Genomic DNA, 16,413 nt, shown 5'->3' with positions numbered 1-16,413 from the left:
GCATATTTCAGGTAGAAATCACAGTTTACAATTGCACCCACCGTCACAAATGGACTAGAATAAATACATAGAGCAACGTGTTTACCTAATTACTAATCATCAAACATTTCGTAAAAATACACAGCATACACTAATCGAAAGACACAGATCCTGTGAATACAGACAATATTTCAGATTTTCTAAGTGTCTTACAGCGAAAACACAATAAATCGTTATATTAGCATACCACATATGCAAACGTTACCAGAGCATTGATTCTAGCCAAAGAGAGCGATAACGTAAACATCGCCAAAATATATTAATTTTTTCACTAACCTTCTCAGAATTCTTCAGATGACACTCCTGTAACATCACATTACAACATACATATACAGTTTGTTCGAAAATGTGCATATTTAGCCACCAAAATCATGGTTAGACAATGACAAAAGTTGCCCAGCTGGTCAGACAATGTCGTGCGCCATATTAGACAGTGATCTAGTCGTATACATAAATACTCATAAACGTGACTAAAAAATATAGGGTGGACAGCGATTGATAGACAATTTAATTCTTAATACAATCGCTGATTTACATTTTTTAAATTATCCTTACTTTTCAATACAGTTTGCGCCAAGCGAAGCTACGTCAAACAAAATGGCGTCATAAGCGATTAACATTTCTCGACAGAAACACGATTTATCATAATAAATTGTTCCTACTTTGAGCTGTTCTTCCATCAGAATCTTGGGCAAAGAATCCTTTCTTGGGTCTAATCGTCTTTTGGTCGAAAGCTGTCCTCTTGCCATGTAGAAATGCCCATTGCGTTCGGCATGAACTGGAACCGTGCCCAGAGATTCACAGTGTCTCAGAAATAAATGTCCCAAAATCGCACTAAACGGATATAAATTGCTATAAAACGGTTTAAATTAACTACCTTATGATGTTTTTAACTCCTATAACGAGTAGAAACATGACCGGAGAAATATAACTGGCTACACTAATGCTTGGAAAAAGAGCAGGTCGGTGTCCACCGCGCGCCCGACGCATCTGGAAAAGAGTTCCTACCTACACGTGTTTTTGTTTTATAGGGGCTGTGATTGCGCAATCGATACCATTCAAATCGTCATCACGTAAAGGCATCCAGGGGAAGACGTAAGCAGTGTCCGTATCCTGATAGCGTTCACAGTGGCCTTTAAACTGACTCCAGATCAGGGGCCAAAATGTGTGAAATCTGACTCCATGTCAGGGAAATTGCTGTAGAATGAGTTCTGTTCCACTCAGAGACAAAATTCCAACGCCTATAGAAACTAGATAGTGTTTTCTATCCAATAATAGTAATAATATGCATATTGTACGAGCAAGAATTTAGTAGGAAGCCGTTTAATCTGTAATGCAATTATGCTAATGAGAAAACAGCACCCCCTGTAGTCGCAAGATTAAGGACCAAAAAATTGGCAGCTCTTACCAAAAATGTATCTTTAATTTACAATCTGTAGAAACTATGAGAATAGAAAGGTTCAGAACTTTTGTTGAACATCACAGTATATGGCAAATAGAAATCAAAACTGGATTGTCTTCAGAGATAGATGGGAGGGGTTGAGGGTAGCTGGAGGATGGGACTAAAAACAAACAAAAGATAACTAATGTAAAATATACTGTGTCTGTAGAACATTTATGGTATGTTTAGTCTGGAAATAGAATCCTAAGTGTTGTTGTCCATTTAGTTTACTCCAATAGGGGAGGGGTTAGGGGAAAATAATAAAGGGAAAAAATATTTTAAAAAGGAGTGGAACTGGCTTCGCGGTACAGTGTTGCGTTTGTAGGACCCTATGATATCCTAACAGTTCTGGTGTACTCTTCCCAGGGTTACCTTCCTGCCAACACAGAGAGGAGAGAGAGCACGCTACAGAGGAAGAGACAGGAATACTTTGGTTTCATAGAACAGTACTACGACTCACGCAATGACGAGCACCACCAAGACACATACAGACAGGTAAGGATGCTATCTAGGACTACACACACAGTCACATTCTCTCTCTCTTTCTCAGTCACTCTTTCTTTCTCTCTCTTTCTTTCTCTCCTCCTCCCCCATGTCTTTCTGTATTCCTATATCCACTGAGCCATGCACTCATATATTGAGAGCAGTCTGTCTATCCTAAGCTCAGCTCCTCCATAGTTCATCCATTCCAGTGGTGGATAAATATAATTCCTCAGCCATCTACAGTTCAGACCCCTTCACCTCAGTGACAGACAGATGGCAGACATATTTATTTGTGCAGATAGAATGGGCTGTCCTGTGGGTGTAAATCCCCAAGCCCTCTTACCAGCACTTCCCTTTGTCCCTGATGTGTTCGTTCTCCCACAGCCCAGACTAGCCAAGCCACTGCCTGTCAGCGGCCACGAGTCTGCATTACAGATCCAGTTATACGGTGATAAGTGGTTTTCCATGCTGCTCTCTTCTCACACATAGCAGTGCCACTATGGAGGCTAGACAAGAATGACCCTCTCTCAAAATTCTCTCTTCCCCCCCCTCCCTCACACCGTTGGTGTCAGTCTCTCTCCCTCACTCTCTGTTTATCAGGGAAATCACTTCTGCTGACCCACACACACACAACATGTGTTTTACTATCCTTGTGGGGACCTAAAAAAAATCTATTCAAAATACAATTTTCCCTAACCCTAATTGTAACACTAAACCTAACCCCTAATCTTAAAATAACCTTTTTCCCTAAGAAGGGAGAATTGTCCTTGTTTTACTATCCTTTTGGGGATTTCCGGTGCCCACGAGAATAGTAATACACGCCGCATGCACGCTATGAGGTGTGTTGTCGATATTTACTTTGGTGCGTCAATATTTACTATGCTGAGATATACACCCGTTTCCTGCTGGAGTAAGATGAAGAGAGAAAAGTCCTCTCTTTGCCTTTAAGAAAATGACTGATATTTACTTTAAAATTAGAGTTTTAGGCTTACAGCAAACTGAGTAGAAATGTAGTCTCAGCAGGGAGTCTTGAGAGAGTTCTTCTCTCCACTGATCTCAGTTCTGTGTTCAGTGGCAGAGGGGGTTTTCTGTCTGATCACAGGCTCCCTGCTGTTCCCGAGTCAGCGCTCAACTTCCTGACATTGGTAGTGCAAGACCTCTGTCTGTCTGCCTGACCTGACGGTCAGCCTCCTGTGACTGTCTGTTCCCCAGTCTCTCTCTTCTGTAATTCCTCTCATCTCCCTACAGTAGTCTATCTCTCTCTGTTTTTGTACATGAATCTCTCTCCCTGTCTCTCCCTCTCTCACTCAAGCTCTCCCTCTCGCTCTAACTTTCTCTTTCTATCAATCAATCAATGACATTTATTTATAAAGCCCTTTTTACATCAGCGGATGTCACTAAGTGCTTATACAGAAACCCAGCCGAAACCCCCAAAGAGGAAGCAATGCAGATGTAGAAGCACGGTGGCTAGGAAAAACTTCCTAGAAAGGCACTCCCGCCCACACTCTCAGGAGGGTACTATCACACATCTACAGTAGTTTTTAGAGTTGACATGTTCGAATCTGTCAATCAGAGGTTTCATATGTTCTCCAGTCACACTTCTGTACTGTTTCCTGTTGAATTGTCTCATGTTGTTGTTTGTTTAGCGGTATGTATTGTTTGTGAAAAACAGCATTTTTTTTCTCCCTCATCTAGGGCTGGGAAAAACTCCACTGTGGATATCTGATCAATTGAGTGTGTTGACTTATTTCCCTAGTGTGGGTATGTTGTGCACGGTCCGTGTGTGTATGCGTGAAGACTGAGTATGCGTGTGGGTGTAATGTGTTTGTGTTAACTGTTTTCTCCACGCCACCAGATTCGTATAGACATCCCCCGGATGAGTCCGGAGTGTCTATTGCTGCAGCCTATGGTGACAGAGGTAAGACTGGTTAAAGGGGCTGCAGACCAACCCTCACTCGCCAGCATGACTGGTCTGCCCTGTCTGGTCTGCCCTGTCTGTGTTTGTTCGTCTGTTTGCCGGCTCCAAGTTCTGAACTGGTTGACGGTGGTTCTCTGGTTTGATGAAGCTCTCCTGCACACATATGTGATGACGAGGTGTATTTGCTTGTGCCCTGCACTGACCCACTGTGGTTCTATAGAGAAAACGGGGTTTGGTTTGCAGAGAGCTAGTGAGCCACACTACCCCTCCACCCATTTCAGAAATATAGCCTAGGAGCTCCAGTTCTCTTCAGTCCTCTGCCGTCAATACACGCCCTGGACCCTCGATCCAGTGACTCCACTAACCAGCTCTCTCTCCTCTCATCCCTCTCTGTGATGGCATATGATAACTTCGACTGCTCTTCTGTTTGTGTTTTCTCTCTCCTCTCTGCAGATTCACATTGACATACCGAGAACTAATCCCCTTATTCCTCTCTTTCAACAAGCTTCTGTCCAAGAGGTGAGGCCTTCTATACAGAACACACTGACTACCCTGCCTCACCTAGACCTAGCTAATGTATGAAATCCTGTTCGTCTTATTATACGTACACACACACACTGCACCATGCATGCATGCACGTATACTCAAGCATTCTCTTGACTCCTGAAGAGTGAAAACAATCTGGTGTAATGAAAGGTTCTTCAGTGAGGTTTTGCTGTTTTGTTTGCACTCTGGTATGAGTTGTATTTGCACTCTGCAATGAGTATTTTAGAAAACAGATCGTTTTTGTCATTGGATATAATGGACTGTGTTTGCTTGTGTGTCCTGGATAAGTTTGTTCAGTATTTGCGAGTCACACCCCTCTTCCTCCATGTCCTCTATTGGCCTCTACCTCTGTTCCCTTCCCAGACCACACTACTACCTCAGTGCTATGAGAGAATACTAACGAATGGGCCAACCGTCCTCACACATACCCACCCCAATATCTATTTTTCTTAATTTAAAGTGATTCCCTCTTTCTTCATATCCCTCTCTTTCTCTCACTCACTCCTTTGCCTCTTTCTCTGTCCCTCACCTATTTCTCTCTCTCGCTGTCCCTATCTTCCACTCTTCCTTCTCCCCTCTTTCCTTCTTCCTACTGTTTTTTTCCTCAGACACTCTCTCCTTATGCTTCTCCTTTTCCTCATCCCTCTCCCCTTCCTTGCATGCTGGTGTATCTGGCCACAGGCCTGCGTTGAAATATTTAGAGAATTTAATTGGGGATCATTTTTATTTCTGTCCCGAAATAACTTGTGATGGTGATGCATGCGACCGCGGAGCTGTCTAAAAATCACAAATGTCAGTCTCTCTTAGTCTGTGTCCATACAGTGCCTATAGAAATCTACATCCCCTTTGGATTTCATCACATTTTATTGTGTTATGCAGTGCATTCGGAAAGTATTCAGACCATTCCCTTTTTCCACATTGTGTTACGTTACAGCCTTATTCTAAAATGTATTAAATAAATAAAAATCCTCGTCAATCTACACACAATTCCCCATAATGACAAAGTGAAAACAGGTTTTTAGACATTTTTGGAAAAAAAACTAAAAAACAGATACCTTATTTACATAAGCATTCAGACCCTTTGCTGTGAGACTCCAAATTGAGCTCAGGTGCATCCTGTTTCCATTGATCATACTTGAGACGTTTTTACAACTTGATTGGAGTCCACCTGTGTTCAATTAAATTCATTGGACATGATTTGGAAAGGCACACATCTGTCTATGTAAGGTTGCACAATTGACAGTGCCTGTCAAAGCAAAAACTCAGCCATGAGGTTGAAGGAATTGTCCGTAGAGCTCCGAGTCAGGATGGTGTCGAGGCACAGATCTGGGGAAGGGTACCAAAACATTTCTGCAGCATTGAAGGTCCCCAAGAACACAGTGGTCTCCATCATTCTTAAATGGAAGAAGTTTGGAACCACCAAGACTCTTCCTTGAGCTGGCCGCCCGGAGACCATCCCAAACCATCTCAATAGGGTTGAGGTCGGGTGATTGTGGAGGCCAGGTCATCTGATGCAGCACTCCATCACTCTCTTTCTTGGTCAAATAGCCCTTAAACAGCCTGGAGCTGTGTTGGGTCATTGTCCTGTTGAAAAACAAATGATGAGTCAAATGATAGTCCCACTGAGCGCAAACAAGATGGGATGGCGTATCGCTGCAGAAAGCTGTGGTAGCCATGCTGGTTAAGTGTGCCTTGAATTCTAAATAAGTCACTGACAGTGTCACCAGCAAAGCACCCCCACACCAGCACACCCTCCTCCATGCTTCACGGTCAGAACCACACATGCAGAGATCATCCGGTCACCTTCTCTGCGTCTCGCAAAGACACTGCGGTTGGAACCAAAAATCTCAAATTTGGACTCATCAGACCAAAGGACAGGTTTCCGCCGGTCTAATGTCCATTGCTTGTGTTTCTTGGCCCAAGCAAGTTTCTTATTATTATTTGTGCCCTTTAGTAGTGGTTTCTTTGCAATTATTCGACCATGAAGGCCTGATTCACGCAGTCTCCTCTGAACAGTTGATGTTGAGATTTGTCTGTTACTTGAACTCTGTGGCATTTATTTGGGATGCAATTTCTGAGGCTGGTAACTCTAATGAACTTATCCTATGCAGCAGAGGTAACTCTGGGTCTTCCTTTCCTGTGGCGGTCCTCATGAGAGCCACTTTCATCATAGCTCTTGATGGTGTATGCGACTGCACTTGAAGAAACTTTCAATGTTTCAGCAATGACTGACCTTCATGTCTTAAAGTAATGATGGACTTTCATTTCTCTTTGCTTATTTGAGCTGTTCTTGCCATAATATGGACTTGGTATTTTACCAAATAGGGCTATCTTCTGTGTACCACCCCTACCTTGTCACAACTGATTGGCTCAAACCATTAAAAAGGAAGGAAATTCCACAAATAACTTTTAACAAGGCACACCTGTTAATTGAAATGCATTTCAGGTGACTACTTCATGAAGTTGGTTGAGAGAATGCCAAGAGAGTGCAAAGCTGTCATCAAGGCAAAGGGTGGCTACTTTGAAGAATCTCAAATATATTTTGATTTGTTTAACAATTTTGATTCCATATATCCACTACATGATTCCATATGTTTTATTTCATAGTTTTGATGTTTTCACTATTATCTACAATGTAGAAAATAGTCTAAATAAATAAAAACCCTTGAATGAGTAGGTGTCTGAACTTTTGACAAGTACTGGATATTAAATGTCTGATCTTTTATTGTTACCCACCTACCAATCACTTCCCTTTTTTATGAGGCTTTTGAAAAACTCACTGGTCTTTGTATTTGAATCTGTGCTTGAAATTCAATATTTGACTGAGGGACCTTACAGATGTATGTATTGGGGATAGAGGAAGGGGTATTCATTCAGAATCATGTCAACCCCTATTATTTCACACAGAGTGAGTCCATATAACTTATGTGATTTATTAAGCCAAATGTTACTCCTGAACTAATTTAGGCTTGCCTTAACAAAGGGGGTGAATACTTATGCAATGACTATATTTTAGTTATTTATTTTTTAAATTAATTTGGAGAGAGTCATTTTATTTTCACTTTTACATTATGGAGTATTTTGTGGAGATGTATTACAAAACATTACAAATAAATACATTTCAGTTCCACTTTGTAATGCAGCAAAATGGGATTAAAGTTCAAGGGTGTGTAGACTTTCTATAGGCACTGTATGACTCTCCTGAGACTGTACATTACTGAGTAATGCAACATTTAGTTTTTCACACCATGTGGGTAGAGGTCTCTTCCTAAGAGACCTACAGCACTGGACGTAAACTTGGCCTCGGTGCACCACTATGGCTGTAGACATGCTGTTCACACATTAGCAGTGAGCTAATGGGGACATGAAGCTAGCGCCAGAGAGAAGCACACGTGTGTTTGTTTGTGCATGTGCGCACGTGTGTCCATACATACATTTCTGTCCTCATGATTTCCCTTGAGGAGGCAATGTAGCACCGTGGGTGGAAAGAGGAGAAGGATGCGGAGGGGTGAAAGCCTAATGCTCATCCAAGCAAGTCGTGCTTTTACGCATGATCAAATTAAAATAATTCAGTGATGGTGCACTGAATTATGCACAAGCTATTGGATGAAAACATACATAACTCATCAGTCCTATGGTTTTTAGTAGCCTTTTGTCAATTTTTAAAAATGTATTTTTTCTTCTGAGAGCTCAATTGTAAAGCTTGCCTTGTCCCAGATCTGTAATAGCCAAGTCAACTCCTAACTACTACATTTTTGGACAAAATAACATGGAGATCTGGGATCAGGCTACTGACCACTCACTGTCCTTTATTCCCTGTGCTTTTGGCTTGATGGGCAGCCTGTTCACTGCATAAACATAACACACTAATGTCTGGACCTAACCCTCACACACTGACACTGTTCACCACTGTCCTCTCCTGATCACACACTGACCACTATCTAATCAGTTACCACCACGAGGTCAACATACCTCATCTGTTACTCTGCTGCGTGTCATTTTTTTGTTGTTGTTGATCCATTTATTTTTATTTACAATATTTTATTATTTTGGCAGGGTCTTTCAGCCTCTTGAATCTCCTATTGGCCTCTCTCCCGAACTCTCTTACACTCACTCTCTCTCTCTCTCTGGCCATTGACTTCCTCCACCTGGTTTAGTGTCTAATTTCCACCCTCTGATGGGCTTCTGACGGAGGGTAGGTGCTCTGGCCATGCATTCTAGCTGCAGGGAGATAATGTGTGAGAGAAAGATGAGGAGCGTGGGTTGTTGGGTTGTTTCAGGGAGTGAGAGGACAAAAAGAGAAGAGGGAAGGTGGGTGACGAGAGGGGGAGGGAAAGAGGAGCATGAGGAGGGGAGAGCATTAGCGTGGGAAGGAAAGGGAGGTGAAGGGGAAGACATGGATGAGGAGGAGAGAAGGGAGGGTGGGCTGTTAAAGGGAGAAACTCACATTAGCACTCCCCCTCCTCCTTCTCCTCCCCGCCCCACTTTGATAGATGTGACTTTGATGATGAAAGCAGGGGGACAGCAGTAGGGAGATGTGAATCCCATACATTTTAAAAGGACACTGCTAGACCATACTAGCTAGCATAACACGCCAGCATCCCAGGGAGCCAACCAACATGTTTTTGGAGGCCGGGGCGATCACAATTTGAGAAATGTGTTTATTTCGAAAAATGACAGAAACATGGCGTCCGAGAAAGTGCTCTGCATGTGTGATGCATCGCCTGGCATGTCAGAACACAGGCACAGACATTCAGAGGCCAGACTAGAAGAGGGATGAGAAAGAGAATGGAAATCCAAGGTTGCGTACAAAATGGCAACCTATTCCCTATATAGTGCACTACTTTTGACAGGAATGCTATGGGACCTGGTCAAAAGCAGTGCACTATTTTGGGGGAGGAATAGTGTGCCATTTGGGACGCATATTTTTGTGGTTGATTTGCGCTGAACTTCAAGCCTCCTTTAATTCTTGGGGGATGACAGCAGCAAGGTGGAACATTAAAACCGAGGCTGTAACGAAGATGGAGGTGTTTGCCTTCCAGAAAAAGATTAGAGAAAGAAGAAAAAGGAGAAAATAAAAAAGTTTGCGAGCGTGTTCAAAGTTCCTGATCCAGCAGTAGTAGAGAGACAGATAGGTCCAACACGGCGATGAGACATTTATGTTGATGGTGTCGTGTGCACGTTTCAATTCCATGTCACTGCTCACCGCACATGCATGTCCTATGACTAATTTCCTCACTTCTCTAACACGATCAAACCTTTATGTCAATGATTAAAACATGCATTCTTTATAATTTTATCCGATATTGCTCTTTGATTGACTGGTGGGCATGGAATGTGGCTATTCTCTGTTGGTTTGAAACCATCATGTGACCTTGTTAAAGAAAGTCAAATATATAAAACATAGAAGTAAATCTACATTATTCACTGTCTTACATGGATTTGTCATCTGTAGTGTGTGTGTCTGTTCCTATTTAGGTATATCTTAGATGGAGAGATGGCTAGATTGACTTTAACGTCCTTGAGGGACTTTGACTTGCACATTAAAACAAGCAAGCTTACTTATTCTCCTCAGTTTACAAATATTAACAAGATAGCTTGCGTATACTGATTCTAGAAGTAGCTTCAATTTTCCTCTATGTACTGTGCTCGATACATAGTGTGTGTGCTGACTGTGTATTCCTCCGTCTGTCCGTCAGATCTTTGAGCGTATCCTGTTCATCTGGGCGATCCGCCACCCGGCCAGCGGCTACGTGCAGGGCATCAACGACCTCGTCACGCCATTCTTCGTCGTCTATGTCTTTGAGTACATCAGTGAGTCCCTCTTCCTCCCTCTTCGCCCTCCGTCTTCGTCCTCGCTCTTTGTCCTCCCGTTTCTTCCTCTGTCCTCTTCCTCCCTATTCTTCCTCCCTCCTCTCTTCCCTTACTCAAGGGAATAGCCAAAGCCTAGATAGTATGTGTTTGTACTTTGGTGAGTCCCTCTCTTCTAGTCGCTTCTCTCATTTAAGGGAAATATCCTCTTTTTTGCTTCCATCACTGGAGTAGATAGCCAAATACTAGATAGTAGCGTCCACTTCCCTCACTCGAGAGGATACCAAGCCATGAAGAGATCCTAGTTTAAATGTTTTAATAGGCTCTCCTCTTCCAATAGAGCTTGCCTGGGTCCCTGCTGTATGCATTTATGTGGTGTAAATGATTTGTGTTATGAATGTTTCATTAAATTGATGACTTAATGTTCTCTTGTGCTGTGTAGACTGAACTGAGCCTCAAACATTGATTTGCAGAGAGTTAAAGCATCTCAAATGACATGTGTGTGTGTGTGTGTGTGTGTGGGGGGGGGGGGGGGGATTGTGTGTATGCACGTGCTTGCACTCTAGTGTGTTTGTGCTTGAATAAATGGCTGCTCTGCCACTCCAGGGGTTGCTCTAAAGGCATGGTGAGAAGTTGGGTTGTGAACCCGGGGGATTGCAGCTGTTTTGTATGCTGAAGCGTGAAACAGAAAATAGTTACTCCCCTCCCTTGTCTCTGACTCAGACCCTGTCTCTCTGTCGGTCTGTCAGATCCCCAAAGTCTCCTGGCCTGCTTCGCTTTGTTTATATGCAACTTCATGTGCTGCTACTGATGAGCCTTGAAAGCTTACAAAGCCAACAAACCTTCAAACGTGCTCCGCCTGACACGTAACACGATGGTTTGATGTGCTGTCTGTTGTTTTTCTCTCGTGTTTTTTTGAGAGAGGTTAAGAGAACGAGAGCGAGAGGGATAGAGCGGTTTTTGGGCGTTCATGCCGGGGAATGAGCAGGCTAATTACGCTTCTGTCTGAAGCTTTCTCTCATGCGCTCGCTCGCTCGCTCGCTCACTCACTCACTCAAACACACACACTAACTTGTATACGCACACACTCACTCAGTTCAACTTTTGATGGTGCTGCGTCACAGCTAGCTGGCAGCCATTTATTATTTCCCAGTATTCTACAGATCCTAATGAGGGCTGACATTGGAGTGATTGAAAATGCACGTTAAATAAAGTTTGATTTTATCCCTTTCATTCATTTGTCAGACTGCGTGAACATCGCAGTCTTACTGCAATGAATGAAAGGGATCAAATCTTAACTTTATTTAACGTGCTCCCTCTAGAAAAGAAAGAACTCGCCATCACTAGAGAGAGAAGAAAGAAGTCAGAGGGTTGGAGATTTCAGAGTAATTGAAAGCTGTTAGTGTAGGACATCTCTCTCTGAGTCCGATTCTCGTTGTCTCTGTGTGTGTTTGTGTGTTGTTGGACTTGGCTTTAGTCTCCTGATCTTGTCAGAGAGCTCCACTGACTAGCAGGCCCTGTCTCTCTTTAAAGGAAGTAGATGGGTTTGTACACTCCTAATTACCTTTTCTTCAGTAGCATTTCAGTAGTGTTAGTACAAACTCTTGGGGGACATTACTGTTGAAGGCAACGCTGCTTTCTGTTTTAGCTGATTCTCTCTTATTAAATGAGTATTGAGGAGGAGGATGAAAGGAGGTGTGCTAGTGTGTTGTTTTTCAGCAGAGTTTGCAGCCATATCGTGATTCGTCCTCACTGGTTGCATGATTTTTTAAAAACATTTATTTAACTAGGCAAGTCAGTTAAGAACAAATTCTTATTTTCAATGACGGCCTAGTGGGTTAACTGCCTTGTTCAGAGGCAGAACAACAGATTTTTACCTTGTCAGCTCAGGGATTCGATCTTGCAACCTTTCGGTTACCAGTCCAACGCTCTAACCACTAGGCTACCTGCCGTCCCATGATGACAGGGATGTAATAGAGAGGCCAGTAAGTCATGCTGTGTTGTGCCTGCTGCTGTTAGGTACCATGCATTATAGAGCTTGCCAGCTTGTAGTTCTAAAACCCGGAAATGAGTTACCTCTGGTTCATTCAGCTGCTCCTTCTGGGAAAATTTATGGGGAAAGATTCCGGTTTTGGGATGAATACAGAACACAAGGGCTTAAGTTAACACAGGCTTAGATCTACGTTTTGTTCTATGAGATATCAGTCAGTTAGCATGACCTTTTATGAATTATGAAGCCTTTGTGCTTTATGTACTTTTTTAAATGACATAAATGCTTCAAAATTCACAAAAGGTGATTTTTAGCTGAGGAAGATTCTCATAGAACAAAATCTCCTAAACCTGTGTTTGACAGACCTTATTTTCTGCGTTTATCCAAAAACTCATAGGCTTTGCCCAAAAAGGCACCATTGCTATTGCTCTCTAAAGAACAAAAGTTTTTTTTCCCTCTGCTACACACACACACACACACACACACACACACACACACACACACACACACACACACACACACACACACACACACACACACACACACACACACACACACACACACGCCTCTCAAAAGCATAGGTTTGTTTGCGGTAGTCAGTAGGCTTTTGTAGTGTACTGTAATACACTGCTTAACCTGTGTCACCCTGCCTGACCACTAGGGGCAGTATTGAATCTGTTTAATCTACCTTCAGAAACTATCCATAGTTAGAAAATTGTACATCATACGCTACAGGTGAGGAACAATGGTGAAGTAATTCTGCTTTGAAAGTTGATAAACTTTTGATAACCACACTTTTGAGAAAATGGCCATTGAATGTTTTGGTACACCTACTGGAGAGCTCTTCTTTGACTACACCTATTCAGCATCGTTCACACCCTCTTAAGCTTTAAGCCCACTCATCTATTTAAGGATTCACATGTGAGGCCATGTGCTAAACAGAGTAAGGTAGTGTAGGAAACAACCAAAGATTTCAAGAGTGAAAGTAATAGCAAAAATACACTCTATCTAGTCCAATAGATGACCATAATCACCCCCGACTAGGTTCAATGTTAGCTAGCTAGTTTTGTATTCTGTACAGGCTTTCTTTCACTCTGTCAATTAGGTTAGTATTGTGGAGTAACTACAATGTTGTTGATCCATCCTCAGTTTTCTCCTATCACAGCCATTCAATTCTGTAGTTGTTTTAAAGTCACCATTGACCTCATGGTGAAATCCCTGTGCGGTTTCCTTACTCTCCGGCAACTGAGTTAGGAAGGACACCTGTGTTTTGTAGTGGGGTACAGAAATCATGTTAAACACTATTATTGCAAACAGAGTAATTATTATGTTTTGTGCTGCTGCCATGTTGTGCTGCTACCATGTTGTCTTGTTGTGTTGCTACGATGCTGTGTTGTCATGTGTTGCTGCCATGGTATGTTGTTGTCTTAGGTCTCTCTTTATGTAGTGTTGTGGTGTCTCTCTTGTCATGGTGTGTTTTGTCCAATATATATATATTTTTTTGCCCCAGGCCCCGCAGGAGGCGTTTTGCCTTTTGGTAGGCCGTCATTGTAAATAATAATTTGTTCTTAATTGAATTGCCTAGTTAACTAAAGGTTCAATAAAAATACATTGTTACTTGTTAAGCACATTTGTACCCCTGAACTTATTTAGGCTTGCCATAACAAAGGGGTTGAATACTTATTGACTTAAGACATTTCAGCTTTTGAATGATTTGTAAAAATATTGAAAAACATGATTCCACTTTGACATTATGTGGTATTGTGTTTAGGCCAGTGACGAAATAATTTAATTCAAGCTGTAACACAACAAAATGTGGAAAAAGTCGAGAGGTGTCAGTACTTTCTCAAGGCACTGTAACACCAGAGAGATGTGTTAAAGATGTGAGGAAGTTGAGTGACATGCTGTGTCAAATGTGAATCACAGTTTCCTCTGTCAGGGAAATTATTAAGATGGCCACCTGCACTAGGTGTTTTTGTCTCTCATCAACACCATCTAAATACGTCTATCAGACAGGATCAAGGCTGCCGTTCCATCTCTGTCTTCTCGCCTTGCCTTCGCTGTGTAAAAACGCTAAGCTATCGCTTTTTTTATGTCTCTATTTTTGTTCCTTTGTTGTTGCTAGTTTTCAAACAAACGTCTATCTTCCTTCCTTTGATGATGCAAGAACCAAGACGTTGTGTTTCATGCATGAACCAGTGGGTTGTTCAAGGGGGGGGGGGGGTCATGCAAGAACAATGGGATGCAACTGCAGCCCCGAATTGGTGGCTGTACTTGCACACTAATGCTTTTGGCTGTTTCCAAATCCCACACACCAAGCCCCACCCCCTGTCACTCAACCAGGCAGTTCCTCGTACTCGAGATTAACTCTGCATTGAACAACAGCATGCAGTTAAAATATTTTTCTGACAAGAACGACACTGCTTTCCTCTTTGCATCTTAATATAAATCCACGTTTTCTATATTATACTATTTGTTCAACAGTAATAGCCTGAAAGTATCTGCCTGTCCCTGTTTTGCCGTCGTCTGCTGACTCTCGCCCTCTCCCCATTGTGCGCACGGAGCAGGGAAAGATGGATTCTGAGAAGCACAAGCATATTACCGTTGCTCAAAATGCTTTTGAGAGAAAAATACAGTTTTAAAGCAACTTCTGTCTAGTTACAGAGAGGATAGTCATATAATTTATTTCTCAATATTGAGTTCATGGCACCACTTTGTAACTGGAGTAGGCTGTAGTTAGTATGGTTTTGGTCCGCCTGCGGAGCGGAGTGTGCCATTTGCAGTGAATAGGCCTACATTAAGTAGCTTATAGGCCTAGGTCTGGAACGTTTTTGTAGGACACTTGCCTACATTTACTGATAGATTAATCAATTAGCCTACATGGAAATCTAGCGACAATATCATATTTAGAGTTAGCTAGATAAGTGTGCTGAGTTCCCACTTCTTCAGGTGGTTACAAATATTCCCTATAGGCCAATATGCTCTCAAAAGTGTGGTGTAGGTGTCCTGGAGGGCAGGTAGTTTGCCCCCGGTGATGCGTTGTGCAGACCTCACTACCCTCTGGAGAGCCTTACGGTTGTGGGCGGAGCAGTTGCCGTTTCAGGCGGTGATACAACCCGACAGGGTGCTCTCGATAGTGCATCTGTAAAAGTTTGAGTGCTTTTGGTGACAAGCCGAATTTCTTCAGCCTCCTGAGGTTGAAGAGGCGCTGCTGCGCCTTCTTCACCACGCTGTCTGTGTGGGTGGACCATTTCAGTTTGTCCGTGATGTGTACGCCGAGGAACTTAAAACTTTCTACCCTCTCCACTACTGTCCCGTCGATGTGGATAGGGGGGTGCTCCCTCTTCTGTTTCCTGAAGTCCACGATCATCTCCTTTGTTTTGTTGACGTTGAGTGTGAGGTTATTTTCCTGACACCATACTCCGAGGGCCCTCACCTCCTCCCTGTAGGCCGTCTCGTCGTTGTTGGTAATCAAGCCTACCACTGTAGTGTCGTCTGCAAACTTGATGATTGAGTTGGAGGCGTGCATGGCCATGCAGTCGTGCGTGAACAGGGAGTACAGGAGAGGGCTGAGAACGCACCCTTGTGGGGCCCCAGTGTTGAGGATCAGTGGGGTGGAGATGTTGTTACCTACCCTCACCACCTGGGGGCGGCCCGTCAGGAAGTCCAGGACCCAGTTGCACAGGGAGGGGTCGAGACCCAGGGTCTCGAGCTTGATGACGAGTTTGGAGGGTACTATGGTGTTAAATTCTGAGCTGTAGTTGATGAACAGCATTCTCACATAGGTATTCCTCTTGTCCAGATGGGTTAGGGCAGTGTGCAGTGTGATTGCGTCGTCTGTGGACCTATTGGGGCGGTAAGCAAATTGGAGTGGGTCTAGGGTGTAAGGTAGGGTGGAGGTGATATGGTCCTTGACTAGTCTCTCAAAGCACTTCATGATGACGGAAGTGAGTGCTACGGGGCGGTAGTCATTTAGCTCAGTTACCTTAGCTTTCTTGGGAACAGGAACAATGGTGGCCCTCTTGAAGCATGTGGGAACAGCAGACTGGGATAAGGATTGATTGAATATGTTCGTAAACACACCAGCCAGCTGGTCTGCGCATGCTCTGAGGACGCGGCTGGGGATGCGTGAATGCTGCCATCAATCTACAGTTTCTGGTTTAAGAATGTTTTAATAGACGCTGT

General features: G+C 43.1%; 1 protein-coding gene across 2 annotated transcripts in view; it reads left to right on the top strand.

The window, feature by feature from the left end:
* LOC139534114 (TBC1 domain family member 22A-like) overlaps window positions 1-16,413 on the top strand; it is a 203,033-nt gene that overhangs the window by 50,486 nt on the left and 136,134 nt on the right. Inside the window, exons 7-9 of one of the 2 annotated variants that reach the window (XM_071332882.1) lie at window positions 1,847-1,975; window positions 3,819-3,881; window positions 10,127-10,241. In XM_071332882.1, coding sequence (XP_071188983.1) covers window positions 1,847-1,975; window positions 3,819-3,881; window positions 10,127-10,241 — 307 coding nt within the window. Of the gene's footprint in view, window positions 1-1,846; window positions 1,976-3,818; window positions 3,882-4,334; window positions 4,401-10,126; window positions 10,242-16,413 lie in introns of both variants that reach the window. The other variant, XM_071332881.1, reaches the window with a different exon arrangement.

This window comes from Salvelinus alpinus, chromosome 11 (assembly GCF_045679555.1).
Source record: "Salvelinus alpinus chromosome 11, SLU_Salpinus.1, whole genome shotgun sequence".
NCBI lineage: Eukaryota > Metazoa > Chordata > Actinopteri > Salmoniformes > Salmonidae > Salvelinus > Salvelinus alpinus.
Note: the sequence above shows the minus strand (reverse complement) of the source record. Positions and strands in the feature narration are given on the sequence as shown.